At 40.5% G+C, this 20,830-nt stretch overlaps 1 protein-coding gene across 11 annotated transcripts in view; it reads left to right on the top strand.

Annotated features, from left to right (window-relative positions):
- The window catches only part of AFF3 (ALF transcription elongation factor 3), a 579,079-nt gene that overhangs the window by 103,880 nt on the left and 454,369 nt on the right, over positions 1 to 20,830 (top strand). For all 11 annotated transcript variants that reach the window (XM_063649229.1, XM_063649227.1, XM_063649228.1 and 8 more), the window contains 3 exons: positions 1,706 to 1,826; positions 3,169 to 3,481; positions 3,611 to 3,996. In XM_063649229.1, coding sequence (XP_063505299.1) covers positions 1,706 to 1,826; positions 3,169 to 3,481; positions 3,611 to 3,996 — 820 coding nt within the window. The remainder of the gene's footprint in view (positions 1 to 1,705; positions 1,827 to 3,168; positions 3,482 to 3,610; positions 3,997 to 20,830) is intronic.

Genomic DNA, 20,830 nt, shown 5'->3' with positions numbered 1-20,830 from the left:
AGTTGGTAGAAGATTTTAGAGGCTGTAGTCCCCGTTATATGAAGGTCACTGGTTGGACTCCCAAATCTAATAACTGTGGGTAATATACTAAGGATGAATTAAAATGCTAATAGGCTCCATGTTCTGGATATCTTTACATTCCCTAATCTTAAATTTAAATTAAATGCCTTAGATGCTGCAGCAGCCTTGCCAAAAGCATGTCTAGGATCGCATCACCCCTTAGACGGCAAATTTAAAGTGTACCCCAGCCACACGGGCAGAGCTAGGATAAGCAATATTTATTTTACAATAATTTGTGTGTCCCCCTACAGCTACATGATACATATACTTTCTGTTTTACTAAAGATAGTTATTTAGCTTTTAAAAATGACAATTTTTATAAGTTCCTTTGAACCCACAGATCCTTTTATTATTAACAATATTTTATTAGCAATATGTTGGATTTTGTGGCACCTAAAGCTACTCCAAAGCCATTTTATAGATTACCTTCACATTTAAGCCTTATAACAGTGCCATGAAATGCCCGTGCTTTGTAATGAAGTCATTAAGGCGTAGAGAGACCAAGTGGCTTTTCCATCCCCATGTTGCTGATTTGGGGAGAACCACATTTTGCAGGTGAGTGTCCCGACTCCCAGCTCAGCATCTGCGCACTAGACCAAGTGGGAGCTGGTAGCAGAATGATGGCCAGGTCACTGAACCCACCTGCTTCTGCTGGGAAAGGAGGACAGAGCTCATCTTAAGGGCTCTGTAAGCTCTTTTTGATTGGTGGTGTTGATTCTGTTGTCTACACGGAGGCCAGATTTCTTTATCCAGGGAGCCAGAAAAACAAGTGCATTTCCTTCCTTCAGTAAACAGGTCACTTCCTCATCACTAGTTGAATTAGTCTCTTTGTTTTCTCCTTATTAGGGGGAAGGAACACTTTATTTCTTCCTCATTTCTTCCAGTTGTCTGGTGCCTGGCCACTTCATAATTGTATTTTGAGAGAATAGATATTAATTTTCTTCAACAAAAGGCCAAGTTCCTTGATGACACAACATAATTGAATTTCCGTTCTCTCCCCTCATTGCCTGCACCCCTTCCTCCTGGCTCATTTTTCATAGTTAGGAGGAGTGATAGTGTCAAATATATCAGAAGGAAGAATTGATTCAGTAGTCGTTTGACGACTTGACTGATTAACAGAGATCAGAAGAAGGCTCATAACTGTGAAAACCACTGCAGCATGGAGTTTTAACAGCTCTTTAGGGAGCTAGTTAATGAAAGAATCACTATAGAAACACAGCCATGCAAAAAGGGAAAAAAAAAAAAAAAAAAGAACAGGAGCATTCCCATATAACACTCAGAAGCCCTGTCATAGAGAAAATATGCTCATAATTTCTATTTACACATCACTGTAATTACCGTCTGCCTTAAGATTACTTTCAGTCTTCTCCTGTCAAAGTTGCTTAGACAGTTCCTCTTTCACGTACCAGGAAGAGAAACCTAGTACTGGTTGGAACTGGTCCTAAGGATTCTTTTTCCCCCGAAGAATGTAATTGTTAGACACCCCAGCACACTGCCTGATGACTCTGGCTTTTGTCTCATCCGTGTTCTTGTTATCATCACCATTTGTCCACGAACCAGACTTCTGCACTCACACAAGTGTTACATTGGGCTTTACAGTTTAATTTGTGTGTGTGGTTGTTCTCTCTTCTTTTTCCTGATGCAGTGTCTATGAACCGGATAGAAATGCATTACGGAGGAAGGAACGAGAAAGAAGAAATCAAGAAACTCAACAGGATGACGGCACGTTTAATTCTAGTTACTCTCTCTTCAGTGAGCCCTACAAGGTAGATGGTTTTCAGTTGTTCATCTCTACCTCTCACTTGTTCCTCTCACTCCTTGTGATGGTGGCCTTGACTAAAAGAATTGGCCGACCACACTTGACTGCATCTTGTCTGTTCAGCCCAGGGAAGACAGCTTAGCCACCAAGTACGGGGTCTTCCCCCAGAAATTGAGGTGTGTGGTTCACATGGCTTTACTGGCTACTCCCTCAGTAACCTGCAACTTTTGTTTCCTATTGAGATCTGCTTGCTGTGATTTTTATCAATAATACAGACTTCATCTCTGTGTTGACATATCAAGGTCAATCCCATTTGTTATGTTTTCTCAGATCGTAGGAAACAAACACTATTAGAAGGAGGTTGTGTTACATATTTGTCGTACATGGATCATGCTAGGATTAGAGTACCTGTTAGGGCTAATGAGAAAGAAAGTCTAAGATTGTTTCTCATTTTTACCAAAGGCCAGAAATATAACCTTGCTTCCAAAATGAAATGTCGTCCCAGATTTCACAAATACCTAGGCGGCGTGGAGCTCTGGGTCATTCCAGCTTCCTGCACATTTAGCCCCATGTTCCTTTAAGCTTCACATTGACATCTCTTGCCTGTCACTCTGGGTTTCTGGCAAGAATGATATTTAGACTAATCCCGAGCCAAATCTGAATTTTCAAGTAAAGCTTCTAACGGGGCTACAATTACAGGACAATCCAATCATAGGAAGACTTAATCCAGTTCATTTTTTAAAGTTGCAATAGTTAATTTTCCTGATTTCCAGGTAATCTGTTTTAGCTGCAACACACACAATACCAAGGATAGATCCCCCTGCTCCTTTTTATTTTTTGAGACAGAGTCTCCTTCTGTCGCCCAGGCTGGAGTGCAGTGGCGTGATCTTGGCTCACTGCAACCTCTGCCTCCCAGGTTCAAGTGATTCTCCTACCTCAGCCTCCTGAGTAGCTGGGACTACAGCAGCCCGACACCACACCCTGCTAATTTTTGTATTTTTATTAGAGACAGGGTTTTGCCGTGTTGGTCAGGCTGGTCTCAAACTCCTGACCTCAGGTGTTCCGCCCACCTCGGCCTCCCAAAGTGCTGGGATTCCAGGCATGAGCCACCGCGCCCGGCCAGATAGATCCCTTTTTATGCACCCCAAGGCCATTACAGGCTTCCTGTTCTGGTGCATCCCCAAGTGCTGACAGACATCTTCAGAGACGATAAGGATTTTGATTTCATCTCTCAAATCTCATTCCGCGTGTGACAACCCTGGCTCTGTGATTTTTAAGGGCACCTGTCGATTATCTCCGGTGTTTCTGTTGTCTCTAACAATAGCATGGATGTGTTTTTCTTTCTCCAGACTAACAAGGGGGATGAACTCTCCAACCGGATCCAGAACACTTTAGGCAATTATGATGAAATGAAAGACTTTTTAACTGATAGATCCAATCAGAGTCATCTCGTTGGAGTTCCCAAACCTGGGGTTCCTCAGACTCCTGTGAACAAGATCGATGAACATTTTGTTGCAGATTCAAGAGCCCAGACCCAGCCCTCATCTATCTGTAGCACTACAACTTCCACACCAGCAGCTGTCCCCGTGCAGCAGAGTAAGAGAGGCACTATGGGCTGGCAGAAGGCTGGGCACCCACCCTCCGACGGCCAACAGAGAGCAAGTAAGCACAGGCACAGGTTGCTTGATTTGCACAAATCTGCTAAAACCCAGAGAACTATAATGAAAAAAGAAAATCCCCATATATCGACCCCCTCATCCTTATCTTCCTCTTCTTCTTCTTCCAACTCAGCACAGCAGGGCTCTCTCAGGACCTTGCTTGGAGATGGTGTTGGCAGACAGCAGCCGCGGGCCAAACAAGTGTGCAATGTGGAGGTGGGCCTTCAGACCCAGGAGAGGCCACCTGCCATGGCGGCCAAGCACAGCAGCAGCGGACACTGTGTTCAGAACTTTCCTCCATCCCTAGCTTCAAAACCCAGCCTGGTCCAGCAGAAACCGACCGCGTACGTGCGGCCAATGGACGGCCAAGATCAGGCCCCTGATGAGTCTCCTAAGCTGAAGTCGTCTTCGGAAACTAGCGTGCACTGCACATCATACAGGGGAGTCCCTGCCAGCAAGCCGGAGCCTGCCAGAGCCAAGGCCAAGCTCTCCAAGTTCAGCATCCCCAAGCAGGGGGAGGTGAGTCTTTATCAGCACCATTCACGTGCAACTGCGTAGTTACAAGTGACAATTTGACCCTTGTGAATTCAGTTTCCATGTTTCTTTTTTTTTTCAGTGATGTGGTTGATTTCATGTGGTAGGATTTGTGGCAGTCACTAAAAGGGGAGGCAGACTTAAATAATGATTTCTTAAAATCTCAAATTTATTATAATTTGAATTTTTAGAGTTCCAGCAAATGCAGTTGTGTGTGTATGTATTAATGAGGAAAGGAATGTCCACTTCAGTATAGTTTGAGGATTTTCTTCTGAACAGCTAGTGTTCACTGAGGTGTAAATAAAATTAAGAAATAAGTGAATAAGTGATTCAGAAGTAAGAAAAGCACTTAAAAGCTATAATTTCAGTGTCTGTTTACCTATTTAAGGTAAATTTTTATGTAAAAGAGTTCCAAAACTCTTTTAACATTTTTGTGTTTTGAAATATTTTAACACAAACTTTACCAAATAAACCTCATAATAGTTTTTAAATTAATTGTTTAAATTATTCAACTTTGAATATGGTGAATTATTCAAATGTTTTGGAAATCCCGTCCTGTCTCAGACCATATTCCAAATTGATGATGGTTGTGAAGAGTACATGAAGAAAAAAATATGACCATGTATACATATTTTTTGCTGTGATATTGTATACTAACTAAAATTAAATGTGAGTTCTAGAACATTATACTTAGGAAATGTTCAGTTTTTTCTCTTTTTAACATATTCTTTAAAGACCGAGTAACAGTGTGGCCAGAATATTCTTTGTATCTTAATTTGATTTAATAACCAAATGGAAGCAATGATTTGACATTTGTTGTTGCATTTTTGACAAGGCTGAGCTTAAACATTTCTGAACTATCATCTCAGAGATCACCACGGACTGATAGGGAGATCAACATATCACCCTTAGAAAAGACCTCTTTTTTAATCTATGAGATGTTTACACTGGTTTTGTAGAGAAAATTAAGTGACAGGTATACTGTAACTTTTTTTGATTACACGTTTATGATAGAGTCTAGAAAATGTTCACTAGGAATTAATGGAAGCAAAATGTAATTTCTATAGGCATTTATGTTTTTAAAAATTTGTAGGAGACACACATAGATACCACCTTACAAAACTGAATTCATCAGGCTGTTTGATTCGTCATCATCAAATGACTGGTAGCAGCAAATAAATTCCGGTGTATCCTTGAGCAGTGGTGACTGACTTTTACAACCACCAGGAACCCCTTCATTATTTCAATCTCAATTGACTTCTTGTTAAAATGGTTTTTATCTACCAGAGAAACTTCAGATTTATTAGGTAATAATTTACATGTTTGTTTATTTTGGAATTCAGTGAGTTCATAAAACTCTAGTTAAAACAAAAAAGATGAACTTTTGATTGCCAGTAAAGCCTTAAGCAGATAACTGCAGTTTTTATGAGGCTTTTGGGTATGTCATTAATAACCTGGACACTTTCAGGATGCCCTTTGAGGACTCAGATTGGAAAGAACATGCTGTGTATGGTGTCTGGTTAGCAGAGAGAGAGGGGGATGCCTCAGACAGAGACTCATGCTGAGAGAAATCAGAGCTTTCTATGGGAAGTGTTCCATTTCCCCTATATGTAGTGCATTGAACAAGTGAGCCTGCCCTCTTCCTAACATTTTGTCCTGAATATTTCAAAAAGGCCAATCATGCTTTGATAGAGAAGAGATAAGAGGTGTTTGTAGAAGAAAGTTAAAAATTGGTGGGTGGGTCCTTTTTTTTTTTTGGTGAAGTGGGGGTGCAGTGTTTATCATAGTTAAAAGCACTGCATATTAGGAGAAATATTGTAATTTGAATCTTATAACACTTGTCTGTTTAATCAGTCCACTCCCACAATAAAAACATGACTAAATTTCACAGTCAGCAGCCAAGTAGTAAGTTACTTCTACCCTTCAAACTCAGAGATCTTTGTTGACAGTATTCCAAGAGAAGATTCAGACATACCCTTTTGCAGGTACATTGTTCAATATTTATAGGCTATTCTAATAAAATCCACAATCAGGCCAGGCACAGTGGCTCATTCCTGTAATCCCAGTACTTTGGGAGGCTGAGGTGGGAGGATTGCTTGAGGCCAGAGTTCAAGACCAGCCTGGGCAACATAGTGAGATCCCATCTCTACAAAAAATAAATAAAAATATAAAATTCACAATCATAACAGAGAAGCTGAAGAATTTTATCAACCAGATTTTACTCTTGAGGGAATAAATATTTTTATTTTTTGAAAGAGGTAAAACAATTTAATGTGACAATTTCAAAAATATTCATGCCAATATTTTTAAAAATAAAGATACTGCTGGTATGAAAATGTCCTCTCAGTAGTACAGACATTGATTTCCAGTGAGGTAGAGAAGGGTTTTTTAGGGAAATTTCCAAAGAAAATGACCTGTAAGGTTATTACTTGACTATGGTTTTTCAGGATGTTAGCTACAGAGCAAGACTTATCACAGTGTGAAGAATTTGGGGGCTGGAAGGGTTAGGTAAAAATGGCATAAAAACAAGGAGGGCCATGCAAAAATAGCTGTTTGGCATCGTATAGGTGCATTCCTCATAAGAAAATCAGATTAATAACTAGGTGCAATGCAATGAGAGAATTTTTTTTAAATGTAAGATGTAATCTCTGCCTCCAAGAAATTTACATTAACTGAATAAATTAGACTCCAGCACATAGCTTTTAATTTGCAGTTTCTCTCATTTACAGTCCAAATTAAGTTTAAAATTGGCCTTTTAGCCCTAGGAAAATTCCCTCACCTTCATCACCCTTGTAGTAGAAAAACAATTCTGTATTATTTTTTAAAAATTTGGAAATTTTGAATCCCTTTTGCCTGGTTTTACACTTCATAAACTCTTCATTCTTTCCCTTACAACATCTGCACCCTACCTGCTGCTATGGCAAATTATTTGCAATAATTCCTGAGTCTTCAATAATAGGTAATTAGTGCAGAAAAATCCAGTGCAATTTGATGTGGAAGTTAAAGACCTCAAGAGAATTCCTTAACTCGTACACCTGCTTCTTGGCTGGCTTTTTCTGACTCAGTTTTGTGTTTAATGAAAAACATATTTTTGTTGTTGTAGCTGAGTCTTTTATTCTGAACACCACTCCTCATTAAGTGAGCCTCCCTGGGAGTGCCCCTTGGAAAGGTGTCTACGGTTGGGTGAGAGACCAGGGACTAACGAATAGCCAAAGCATGCCCTCTAGAATGTTCTAGGGCACAGCACACTGAATTTTATTTCTGGCTGAAGTGAATTATTTTTTGTTCACACACACCACACAAATTAATATTTTGTGCTCAGCATGTAATTCCAGATTCAAACATTGGGGACTGTTAACCTAGAGAGGCAGATACAGTTTTGTGGGACCTCAAATTTGCAGTCTTGGGGATCTTCTTTAGGAATGAAGGAATAGAAAATATCTCACCCTTGCCATTATTTCAAAGACATGTAACTGTGTTAACACAGTACTACCCCCACCCCCGCCCCCGACCCCCAACTCCCCAGGGCCTTAGAGACGCTGAAGCTTAAGCATCATTAACTTCATAGTGTATCTGTCTTTGGCTCATGGAATAATATAAAATCATTACTAAGGTGATCATTTTAGATTTGAAAAAAGTTATATTAGCCTAAACTTGGTAGAATTTAAAAATACGTGTGTGTACGTTAGGTGATGGGGGCAGGGCACAAAATAGGACAGTGGTGTGAAAAACCTAACATGCAGAGCCCTTGAGACAACACAGGAGTGTCCTGGGCCTTTTGCAGTTGGTGGTTTGACAAGTTACAGCTTCAGCAGTATATTCCAAAACCTACACATTATAGTTTTCTGTTTGCAATTTAATAAGTAGTGATAATTTGCAACTGCTGTTGCAGAGGGCTCCAGTGGCTGGGAACAGAATTCATTTGATAAGCCAGGGAAGCAAAGGAAGCCAGGAGCTGGTGCCCATAGGTTAGTCAGTGGTAAGGAAAGAGACACCTGAATTTGAATATCAATCAATAGACTGTGGTATCCTAGATGTTTTCGTAGTGGTTGATAATTCGTCTATAAGAACAGAGAAACCATTTATGGTTGATCAGAATTTTATTTGTTAAAATAAGTAATTAAATAGTCTAAGATGTATTGATTAATCATAGAATTTTCATGAAGGGCATTTTAAAATTACCATTTATGCCATGAAAAAGCATAGAAAGATGAAGCACTGTGATTCCATAAAATAGCTTCCTAGAAAAGCAATTAACTGATTTTTTCTAAAGTTCACAGAAGATAAATGATGTAGGCTTCCTATTTCCTGTCACTCTTGGTTACCTTTGTATGAAAATGGATTTCTTCCAAATTAAAGTCGGCACCAGCCTGTCGGGCAAAAAAGGCATCTGTAAAGCAATGTGTACATTACATATTCATGCCAGTCGAATTTCTTAATTACATTTGAGATGTATAATGTTTTCAAATTGAAGTATGCTATCTGATTGCTCCTGGAAGAAATGAGGGTATGTGGCAAGCCTGGAGACTCAGTTTCCCCACCTGTCATGGTGTCATCTTTCTCATCACCCTCGCTCACCCATGGCAGTCGGAGGCCACGTCCCGCATGACAGCGTGGCATAGCAACAGCACGGATGGTTATGCTCTGCGCTTCCTCCTGTCTGCTCGATGGGCAGCTTCTGTCCTCTTAGAACATGGAGCGCCTGTACTGCGTCCCAAACCTTGATCTCAGATGCTGGAGGGAAGCCCTTGGTTTCTGTAGTTTAGATGGGTCGTTCCGAAGGTTGTAATGAAGACTGGCAAGTGGAAATATTTCCACATTTTCCAGTCCTTTTATGTTCGGCCAATGGGGTCTTAAAAGGTAAGGCACTTGGGCCGGGCGCGGTGGCTCACGCCTGCAATCCCTGCACTTTGGGAGGCCGAGGTGGGTGGATCACAAGGTCAGGAGATGGAGACCATCCTGGCCAACATGGTAAAACCTCATGTCTACTAAAAATACAAAAATTAGCTGGGCGTGGTGGCGCATGCCTGTAATCCCAGCTACTCAGGAGGCTGAGGCAGGAGAATTGCCTGAACTCGGGATGCAGAAATTGCAGTGAGACGAGATTGCGCCACTGCAGTCCAGTCTGGGCGACAGAGTGAGAGTCCGTCTCAAAAACACCAAAAACCAAAAAAACAAAACAGAAAAAAAGGTAAGGCATTTAACATGAAAAAACTTCAGTTTCAATTTCTATAGTCTTGTGATGAGAAATGTGAAGAAAGTGTGTTAAAATGTATCGTGTGTGTGAAGGTGCTAGAGACTTTTTGCTTTCTCTTTCCTCTCTGGGCTCCTTCAGACTTATATCATTAAGCTAAGTTTTCTAGCCTTAAGGGTGGGAAACTACCACTGACCAGGAAGTGTGGAGGGCGGGACCTGGAGGGAGATTATTAGCAAGCCCACTTTATTTTCCGTACTTTCTCAGTTCTCGTAAAGCTTTCTCCCCTGGAATGCGTCTGAACAGATTACAGGGCTGCTTTCCCTTCAGCTGTAGCCTCCGGGGCCTGAGCTCCGCACCTGGGGCTGCTCAAGAACCCCTGGGCCTCTGCGTTTGGAGTCAGTTGAAAGTGACGTGTGATCCTGCGTTTATTCCACCCAGAAAGGAGGTGTCACTCTTCCAGTTTCGTGAGAAAAGCTTGTGTCTTTCATCCTTTCTTTGGTCAGAAATCTTGTGCACTCTTTCAGATATAGAGGGAAGAGGTAGAATGCTGTGGAATGGGTGCAGCTATGGAGACCAGCAAGAACTGGGCCTGCCACCTGTCAGCCGTGTGACGGGGAGCAAGTGGTTTAATTCCTCAGAGCCTCAGTTTCCTTATGTGTGAGATGGAGAACATGATAATGATACCTGCTTGGCAGAGTTATTGCAGCAGCAGGGAGTGAATGAGACGTATGTAATGTGCTTAGCACAGTGACAATATAGTAAGCATTTGGCAAATATTGGCTACATTTCTGTTATTTAAACACCTTTGAAACGAAAGCAAACAAAATAGAAAAGCGAGTATATTGTTGAGAGTGATTTTATGTTTGTGTATGTGTGTGTGTGCGTGCTAGAGAGATGAAATTCTGCAATTTCCTTTGTATTAGAAATAACTGAAATCTTGAAAACCAAGATTATCCTGGATTAATATCACAAATCCTGAGTAGCGAGCGTAATTCTTCCTTATATGATGCCCCCTCCTGAGATTTTATTTTCAAGTCTGAGATCATCTTTTCTCTTTTTTTCTGTGTATTTGTTTTTTCTGAGCTATTATTATCTATAGTGGAACCTATCACATAGAGCTTTATTCCCACTTAAATGAAATACTAAATCAACAAGATTTGAGCTGAGGACAAGTATTAAAATGTTCACATAGTAAGCATTTAGAATGACTTGTTGAGACAGATCTGTTTGAAGCCACAGTGTATTAAATAGTGTGTTTAATTGGGCTGAGCAGTAGAATCACTTATCTCCACATGATTAACCAGCATTAGTAATACATTTACAGTAGATGAAAATGGAGTCTCCCTGGTGCTGTTTGCAGATCCTGTTCCATAGCTACTCATGTGGCAAGCACCAGTTGACCATGCCTGGACACTCCTGTTGCTGTTCTGACCAAAGGGTGGGCTGTGGGACCAAGAGATGCCTCCAGAAGTGATACTGACTGGGACCCCTCTCTCTGCTGTAATTGGCCCGGTTCTAGAGCAGAGCGAAGAGTGTGGGTTCTAGAGCTGGAATGTCTGAGTTTCTTCACTCCATTTGCTGGCCAGATGGCCTGGTGCCTCAGTTGCTTCATCTGTGACAGAATCATGGTAGAACTTCGTGATAGCATTTTTATGGCTGTTAGATGAGTTAGTACTACAGTGCTTAGCACAGTGGCTGGCACATAGTAAGCCCTCAGAAACAATTCACACTCATAATAATTCCCGTAGTTATTTATAGTGGCTCTATTTGCTTCGCATTTACCTGCTCATGTGTCCAACCCCGGATGAGTTGACAGCTCTGAATGTAGAAATTGAAGAGAGGTGGATGAATTTCACTAGATTATAAGTTCCACAAAACCAGGGATTTTTGTTCATTTCGTTCCATTTTCACGGTACTGCTTACTGAAGCATCTCTAATGGTTCCTGGCACATAGTTTGTGCTCAATAGATGCTTATTGGATGAGTTAATTAATATAAGGATATGGATGAAAGAAGGTGCTCCCCACCAATCCTGGGCCTCCCCATGTTGGGGCCTCCGTAATCCCTGCCAGACCTTTATGGGAAGAGAGGAGCCAAACACTTCCAACATATAATTTATAGCTGCTGTTACAAAGCGAAATGGAAACCGTATTTACTGATGTATGTAAACACAGCACATAGAAAATAAATCATAGAGCTAGATGCTGGCCTCAGAAACAAACGCTTAACAGGCAGTGCTCTGAGTGGGACGCTATGTTCTCTGCCTCTTTTTCCTTGTTCTCCTTTGTTTGATTTTCATGAGCAGAAGTCCTTCCCCGGGGGTAGTGTGTGCGGGTGTGCTGTGCGTGTGCTCCCACAGATGGTCGTGTTCTCTGGCCACAAGATGATGTGGGAATGAGGAGGGTGATGAGGGGAACAAAGCAATATAGGAGAGAGCCCACATTTCCAGCGTCTCTGCCACATGAACTAGGTTTTAATGTACGAAAGGCCTAAAATATGCAGAGTTCTTAGAAACACCCGTTGGCTCCATGGGGTGCTATTTCCCAGAATGTCTCTCAGCCTTTTTCTCTGCATGCCATTTAGTACTTTACCAATCCTGTTTCTGTCACGATTCCTCATTCAGTTATTCATGGGAATGCTGCATTGTTTCATAATTTAGGTGAACATAAGCCGTGTGTGTCTCCTGAGCTCTGTGTATTTGTTATCTGACAGACATAACCTTCAGGAATAGCATCTGTGTCCATACAGGCCTTGGCATGTCTTTAATACACACTAAACGGTTGACCCCTTATGTGTGTAACAAAAGGATTAACAGCAGGAAATAGGAAAATATATGCATTCAGCTATTTCTCTCTATAAGCCCTGACAAAAGGTATAGACAGGCCCTCTGCCCACCTTCCCCCCATTCTTGGATGTCTCCATCAGTGATGAAGGCCTCCTCCATCCCCAGAGGGATGCTCGATGCTCTCTGTGGCATCCCTGCTGAGGCTCATGCTACTACACTGAAACCCCCCAGCAGAAGGGGATGGTGCCCTCCTGGGGTGCCCTTTTCATCTTTGGGCAGCTCTGACCCTTATGCTGATGGACAAATCAACCCTTCTATAACTTAATGCTTCTTAGCTTTGGTCATGCCCCTGGGATTTCTTAATTGCTGGTGATTTCATTTTCATCCATCTTTGATGACTGATTCGTACCTACTAGGTCCTTACTGTGTCCCTCAGGACAGTCTCTCACACAGGGTCATGCCGCCCTTTACCAGACAGACCTGAAAGTCAGAGGAGCCTTCCTGTGTCACCATAGCCTACCTAAATTCCTGTTAGAATTTGGATTTTTAACCCTTTGGCAGTTGACAGTAAGTGGTACGGAGAGAGGAAAAAGCAGAGCAAGGGAAAGAGGGCTGGGGATGCTTATGGGGGTGGAGGGTGGGAGCTGGGTGCAGCATCGAGAGGGTGGCTGGGCCACTGCACTGAGACATTGAGATGTGAGCAGGAGAACAGTGAGGCTGGGACGTGGTAGAGTTAGCCAGGAAGACATGGCAGGGAGAAGGCACATGCCAGGTGGAGTGGGATGGAGAGCTGGAGCGAAGGCTGAGTGGGAATGTGCCTCCTCGCCCGGGGTGGCAACAAGACAGCATGCTGCAGCGGTGTGCATGGAGTGGGAGAAGTGGCAGGGGAGGCCATGTCTTGCAAGGCCTGCCAAGTCTCAGTAAGGACCGTGGCTTTACTGTGAAAATTGGGAGCCATTGAAGGGTTTGGAGCAGAGGAGTGTCATGATCTGACGTAGATACGAAAATGATCGGTTTGACTGTTGCACTGAGAATGAGACGTAATGGGTCAGGGGAGAAGTGGAACATGGCTTGGCAGGTTATTGTGCTAATCTAGGGGAGGTGATAGTTGCTGGGACCATGGGGACAGCAAAGATGGTAAGATTGAATTCTCTATATATTTTGAAGGAGAGCCATTAAGATTGGCTGACAGCTTGGATGACAGAGAGAGGAACTGAGGACAGATATTTGATCTGAGCAAATGAAAGAAAGAAGTCACTATCAACTGAGATGAGAAAAACTATGTGTGAGGCAGGTTTTGGGGGCAAGAGCAAGAGTTTACTTACTCACTTGGGCTGATTGAGTTTGAGTTGTCTCTTAGACATCCAAGTGGAGGTAACCCACAAGTCTGGAGTTTGGAGAACGAAATCTATATCTGGGCTGGAGGTGTAGATTTGGGAGTTGTGAGCATACACGTGGCATCTAATGCCTTGAGCCTGGATGTCGTAACGCAGGGAGTGAGGGCAGGTGACGAGGGCTGAGCTGTGGTGTATCCCTACCTAAAGGGGTCAGTCTGATGAGAAGGAACCAGCAAAAAATAGAAGAAGGGATCAGTAGGTAGGAAGAAAACATAGAGTATAGCATCGGGAAGCCATGAGGAAAGGGGGTCTCAAGAAGGGAAGAGAGTTATTACCAGTGTCATCTCTGCTGTGTTAGGCTTAGTAACATGGAGGTCAGCATTTCCCTTGATGAGAGTTTTTGGGGCCAACGTCTACTTGGGTTTGAGAGAGAAGCAAGAAGAGGAATTAGAGACATTACATAGTCTTTCTGGAAGTTTTGCTGCAAAGGACAGCAAAGATTTTCTAAGTAACAGGTCTTCGTTGTAAAAATTTAGATAACATTAAGAACATAAAGAAGGGCTGGGCGCGGTGGCTCACGCCCGTAATCCCAGCACTTTGGGAGGCTGAGGCGGGCGGATCACGAGGTCAGGAGATCGAGACCATCCTGGCTAACATGGCAAAACCCCGTCTCTACTAAAAATACAAAAAAAAAAAAAAAAAAAATTAGCTGGGTGTGGTGGCAGGTGCCTGTAGTCCCAGCTACTCATGAGCCGAGATCGCCCCACTGCATTCCAGCCTGGGCGACGGAGTGAGACTCCGTCTGAAAACAACAACAACAACAACTACAACAAAAACATAAGGAAGAAAAAAATCACCTGTGGTTCTATAATCTGGAAATAATCACAGTTAATGTTTTGGTTAAAGAGCAGCTCCTTCTGGTCTTTTTTTCTGTACTTTATCTTTCTGATTAAATTGGGATTAAAGCTATTATATTTGGTTATTATCTAATTTATTTTCCTTACTTATTGTAACCACTTTCCCACGTCGTTAATACAGTTTTTGGCAACATTCAGTGTGTGGTCTTTAGTGGTTCAGCATCTCATTTATTTGGACAACTTCAGTGATTTTATCCTATAATTTATTTGTATAATCCTTTTGTTGGTTATCTAAGCTATTTTAGGTTTTTTCAGTATTACAAATTATTCTGCAATGAGTGACCAAGTAAATTTTGTATATATATGTGATTTGTTCCTAAGAAAAATTCTTAGACATCCAACTTATAATTCCAAAATGAGCAAACAATTCTCATATATAAACCTTTGTGCATTTTTTGTTCATATCCTTTACCCATTTTTCTGTTGAAGTGTTTATATGTATTTTTTCTCACTGAGTTAAAAGAGTTGTTTAAATATTAAGAAAATCAATCTTTCCTAATTACATTGTAAACAGTTTTTCCAGTTTGTTGATTCCTTTGCTGTTAGTGGACAAATTAAATTTTGTATCTCTCTCTCTTCCTTTGTTAGTATGGTTACAAAGACTGTTACCAAAGATTAGAGTTAAATCTAACATAGGACACTATAAAAGAAATAGATGGGCCGGGCGCGGTGGCTCACGCCTGTAATCCCAGCACTTTGGGAGGCCGAGGTGGGTGGATCATGAGATCAGGAGATTGAGACCATCCTGGCTAACATGGTGAAACCCCATCTCTACTAAAAGTACAAAAAATTTGCCAGGCATGGTGGCAGGCGCCTGTAGTCCCAGCTACTCGGGAAGCTGAGGCAGGAGAATGGCATGAACCCGGGAGGCGGGGCTTGCAGTGAACAGAGATCGCGCTACTGCACTCTAGCCTGGGTGACAGAGCGAGACTCTGTCTCAAAAAAAAAAAAAAAAAAAAAAAAAGAAATAGATGAAAAGTTATCTATCTGGAATTTGTTTTGACATAAGATGAGGCTTTAGTTATTTAATTTTAAGTAGTCAAATCCCAGCATAATTGACTTATTAGTCCATCCTTTTTTTATAATTTCAGCAAGAAAAATACGCTTTCTTTTTATGGAATTATAGCCTTAGGTAGGAGTAACCTATGAAGACAATTTCTTGTGAAACTGGAAATCTTAAGTTAAAATGCTCTGTCCTTCCTTCAAGACCTAGTGCAAGTCTTACCTCTTCCACCACCTGCTCCAGCCACCAAAGTGCCCCTTCCTTTCTTCTCAATTCCTATAGTGTCCACATGTGTTAAATTACCATACATTATGATTTATTTTTATTTGGTGTCATCTGATCTCACATTTCCTGAAGACAGTTCCCTTCTTATTTGTCTTTGGGCTATCATCTTCTAGGATGGGGTCCTATTAGAGCTGGTACTCCAGCTCTAATAATTTTGTCCCTGATGTCTGGACTTGAGTTTCTGTACCTCAAACATAGGGTGAACCCTACTTTCACTGGTTCAAATGATGTTGGGCAGATCAGTGACAAAAATAAAGAATAGCACTAGAATGAGGCTCAAGCATTGCATATAATCTGACCCAGGCTTGATCTCCATCCACTTATCAGACCTCTTGCCATTTCCTTAAACCATCATTTTCTTTCATACCTTTCTGTCTTTGTGTATGCCTGGAGTAATATCCTTTTCTAGTTTTCCCACCAGATTATTCCTTCAAGGCCTGTTCCTCTTATTAAAAAATGATAATAATCTTTGGAAATTGGTCATTGGGATATTTGCATTCCATCTTATTTTTGATATTTTTCTGTCTAATTTCTAATTGTTTATATTGACAGGTTACATGCTCATTTAGATAATTTGGATAATGAAGAAAAATGAAGTTTAAAAATCAACTCAAATCCCACTATCTGGAAAAAAACTAACAAACATGAATTGAGCTTCATTTCAGATGACAGTGTCTCACTTTTTTACCTCTCTCTTTCTGTTTCTTTGGTTTCATCGAATTTGGAGCCTCTCTTGAGCTTTGATGTCTTTTAAGATGCCCACTCTGTTTGCTCTTATAGGTCATTCGTTCTATTTGAGTCCCTAAAGAATTATTGGGATTTCTGAAGCTTAACCAAAACATGTCTCATTATGCATTTCCTGAAACATGGAGTGTTCTTTCAGTCTGCGTATCAGTTTGTTCTAGCTCAGGGAATTTTTTTAAAAAAAGATTAAGTTTGGCTGGGAGCAGTGGCTCACTCCTGTAATCCCAGCACTTTGGGAGGCTGAGGCGGGCGGATCACCTGAGGTCAGGAGTTCAAGACCAGCCTGGCCAACATGGTGAAACCCCATCTCTACTAAAAATACAAAAATTAGCACGGCATGGTGGTGGGTGCCTGTAATCCCCACTGCTCAGGAGGCTGAGGCAGGAGAATTGCTTGAACCCAGGAGGTGGAGGTTGCAATGAGCCAAGATGGCACCATTGCACTCCAGCCTGGGCAGCAAGATGAAAACTCTGTCTCAAAAAAAAAAAAAAAAAAAGATTACGTGTTTGTACACATTATTTGCACAAACTTTTTGATTTGTCCCTTGCTGAAACTATCCTTATGCTTAATCATTTTTGTCTTTCTTTCATATCTATTAGTTTCTCTCTAATTGCTTTGATCTGTATTTTTAGCTACATTCACTCTTATTTTCCTAAGCCTTTCTTGTATTTTAAAGTGTCCATTTTGTTTCCAACTCTCTCTAGTTTTTGTATATTATTTTTATCTTTAGTTTTTGTATATTAGTTTTATCTTTAGTTTTTAGTTTTCTAATTTTTAAAATTAGTTCTAGCATGTGGTTATATAATTTTGTTTTTAAACTTATGCCCCCCAATGAGTACTTAAATTATTCTTTTCTGAGAATTTACAAGATTTTAATTATAATCTCTATTTTGTTATTTATGATTAATTTATTGTCATAATTAAAGGTGTTATTTTTCATGAAAAAGTTAGAAATTAAACTTTTCTTTGCTTATACTATTCAATTTTGGTTCTTTCTTTTAAGGGGGCATTTTTCAGAACCAAAAATCCCTAGAAAAAGAAGCACCTCTGTTATATATTAATTAGAGCATGGGGCTGTTTCATGGGATAGATTCCAAATAACAGTGGCTTAAATACAAGACAAGAGCTTATTTTTCTATCATTGTCAAACTGAGGCAGTGTGCTGGTTCTGCTCTGTGACATTGGACTCCCTTTATTCTGTTGCTCTGCCACCTACAGGAGTGTTAGTCTTATCCACATGATCAAAGATGGTCCATATTCCCTTCCAGCCATCAGGAAGAAGGAACAGAAAGGGGAGGGCATATCCTGCCCGTAGAGGTGCAGTCTGGAAGAGCAGGAACCACTTTTTCTCACACCCTACTGGCCAGAGATCACCTGGCTATAGCTTTCGTCTGGGACATGAGGTCTTTAAGCTGGGTCACCATGTGTCCAGACTAGACATTGGGGAGAAACAAACAACCCCTGCCTTACAGTTGTCATTACTTTATATCAGTGGTTATTTAAGGGTTTATCTCACTTATGACTTTCTGAGCCCTTCAGAGGAAGGAATCATTTTCTCCATCCTCATTTTCTTAACACCTGAGCCCAAGATCTAATAGGTGTTTAGTAGTTAGTTGTGGAATTGCTTTTCAGTTAAAATGACAGTCTAATTTTTTTAATTTCTGAAAGAGTGGGGTCTATAAACTCCCAAGTGTTTTAGAACATTCTAGAAATTTTTGATAAATACAGAAAGGCTCCCTATTATCTTATTCTGGTTTGATAATTGTGCCCCAAATCAGTGATAGCTACAAAGTGTATAAATTTGATTGAAGTAACTGTAAATATAGCTAGTAATATAGGCTCTCCTTACTTGATATGAAAACGTCTTTGGATAAAAAAGTGGATTCCTATCTAAATTCATGAGTTCTCTTATGACATTTGGGTTAAGCCTGAAATGGATTAATCTTTTTCTGATAAAGTTTCATAAGCTGTGATTTCTCTGGTGACCACATTTAATTAGATATTAAATAAACTGCTTATCTTTATGCCAACAGATTTTATGACTGCATTTTTTTTTCTGAGCTGTATTTCCTAGATTAAATAGCTAGCAGAAGTAAAAAAAATAAATAAAATTTTAAGTAAACCATTCTTTCCTTAGATTAGAAATTAAAGGATGCCTACTTTTTAAATAAAAAATAAATGTTTAAGCTTAAATTTAAAGGACGGAGATAGGGAAGATACTCTAAATGTATACATTCTAGTGAAAATAAATTCACTTTTCCAAGTTCCTTTTTTTTAATCTTTGAAATTGGCTATGCTTCTTGTAAGTGGAAAAGTTCCATTTAATCTGTCGAGACTGAAACTTTTTATGATAAGGTTTTTTGGGTTTTTTTGTTTGTTTGTTTTTTTTTTTGAGAAAAAATCTTGCTCTGTTGCCCAGGCTGTAGTGCAGTGTCGCAATCTCGGCTCCCTGCAACCTCTGCCTCCCGGGTTCAAGCAATTCTCCTGCCTCAGCCTCCTGAGTAGCCAGGGTTACAGGTATGCGCCACCATGCCTGGCTAATTTTTGTATTTTTAGTAGACACGGGGTTTCACCATGTTGGCCAGGCTGCTCTCGAACTCCTGACCTCAAATTATCCGCCCACCTTTGCCTCCCAAAGTGCTGGGATTACAGGCATGAGCCCCTGCGCCCGGCCCATTTTGTGATAAGGTTCTGAAGGTTTTAGTTAAAAACAGTTTTCTTTTTCTTCATCTCCTTTTTTAAAAAATGCTATACATCAGAGTAAGATTCTCCAACTTCAAATTATGACATTCTGACTCAGCTTTTTTCCCTCTAAGTCTGGCAACAGAGAGGAGACACTTGCAGGTCTTATGAATGTTGAACAGCAAGGATTAATTTAATTTGCTGTTTTATCGAGAGGAACACGGCAGAGATGGATCGGGATACACCAATGACCTTCTGCACAGATTACAAGAGAGTTTCTGAGTTTCCTGCAGTGCTAAGACCCAAACATGGAAAGAAGATCAACAATTGTCAGAATCTTGAAGAGCGTTAAGTGTGTGAAAGGCTTGACTCTTCTGTCTCCCTAGAGCCAGGGAAATTTTCAGAAGAGATCTGGCCCTCCAGAAATTTCTTTAGTCTCATCAAGTTTGAAGTGAAATTATTTTCACCCTTCTCTGTTAATCCCTTCTCTCCGTTGGATAAACCTCAGGTGGAGACTGGGTAGGGGCAGGTGAGCAGCGTGGTGTCTTTGGGAGAACATGATGGCTCCACTGGTAAAGATAAAGGTTGGTGAAGGTTGGATGCAGCGGGGCCTCATTTGAGCCTGTGGTTCTGGTACACACCACAGATTGGTATCTTTGGGGGCCATGGTGGTTCAACATCTAAACTGTGGTCTCCTTTTTCCAGCTACTCCTTGGGCATTTTCATTTTCTTGGTTTCAACTCAGGTTGACCATAACAATAAATACCATGTTCTTGCTGAAATTCGACATCCTGGAATCGTCTTGGATTCTTTTTCTGTATCCATACCATATCCACACCTTGTTGATTGCTCTTCTCAAAGGTCTCTCGTATTCTTCCAAATTTTACTGCTACCTTCCTATTTAAATATTTCACTTTCATGCCGGCTTTCCTAACTTCTGAGTGTCCACTGATTCAATTTCTCTTTCATAAACCCTGAGTAGCATTATCTGGTGAATCCTCCTAAAGATCCAGTTTCACCTCTTTCTTCCTCACCTCAAAAAAATTGGCAAGCTCCCAATCCTTGCAGGACGTAGAACAATTTATGGACGAACGTCAGTTATTTAAAGATATTTTAATTTCATAATATAAAAAATTTTTAGTTGCATGAAAATGATTAAGATGCTAAATTTTATGCTGTGTGTGTACACACAGCATAAAATTTACCATCTTGACTATTTAAAGTGAACAATTAGATCGTGTTAAGTCTGTTCACATTGTTGTGCAACAAAACTTCATAATTCTTGGGTTTACAAAATTCTTGGTTTTACAAAAGAGACTTGTAAATCCTATTACATTTAATGCAGGATTGTAAATATATATACTAAAGTGTTTAAGGACTTCATACTGGTCACTGAATGCATTATATTCAATTAAGTAGTGGCCAGTGGAAACCTCCTTGAACTCCGATGTGAGTGGGCTACTCCCTCATCCTTTTCCTGGATGTCTCCTCTATGAGTAAGGACTGTGCCTCACTCATGTAAGGCCCTTGATAATGTATGTTGAGTGGCTTCGTGAGCTGATAAGATCATTGTTGATCTAGAATACAGCTTTTCTTGACCACTCTTACAAGAATACAGGCTAATTCCCATGATACTCTGATGAAACACAACTCAACTACATCAAGAAAAAATAGCTAATATTGTTAGCACTCTCCTATCATAGCAATTAAAAATAAAAAGATAACGTGGGAAAGCAGCAAAATGCTTTTCTAATATCTGATAATGATCTTACTTTCAAGTGAATTATCTGATTTTATTTGCATCCTCAAATGCCTTAGAAACAAGTAAAATGAAAGAGAATATCATATTTTGAATTAATTTTCAACCTTT

The sequence above is a fragment of the Pongo pygmaeus genome, chromosome 12, assembly GCF_028885625.2.
Source record: "Pongo pygmaeus isolate AG05252 chromosome 12, NHGRI_mPonPyg2-v2.0_pri, whole genome shotgun sequence".
Taxonomy (NCBI): Eukaryota; Metazoa; Chordata; class Mammalia; order Primates; family Hominidae; genus Pongo; species Pongo pygmaeus.
The sequence above is the reverse complement of the archived record's forward strand: the minus strand, read 5'-3'. Positions and strand labels throughout refer to the sequence as shown.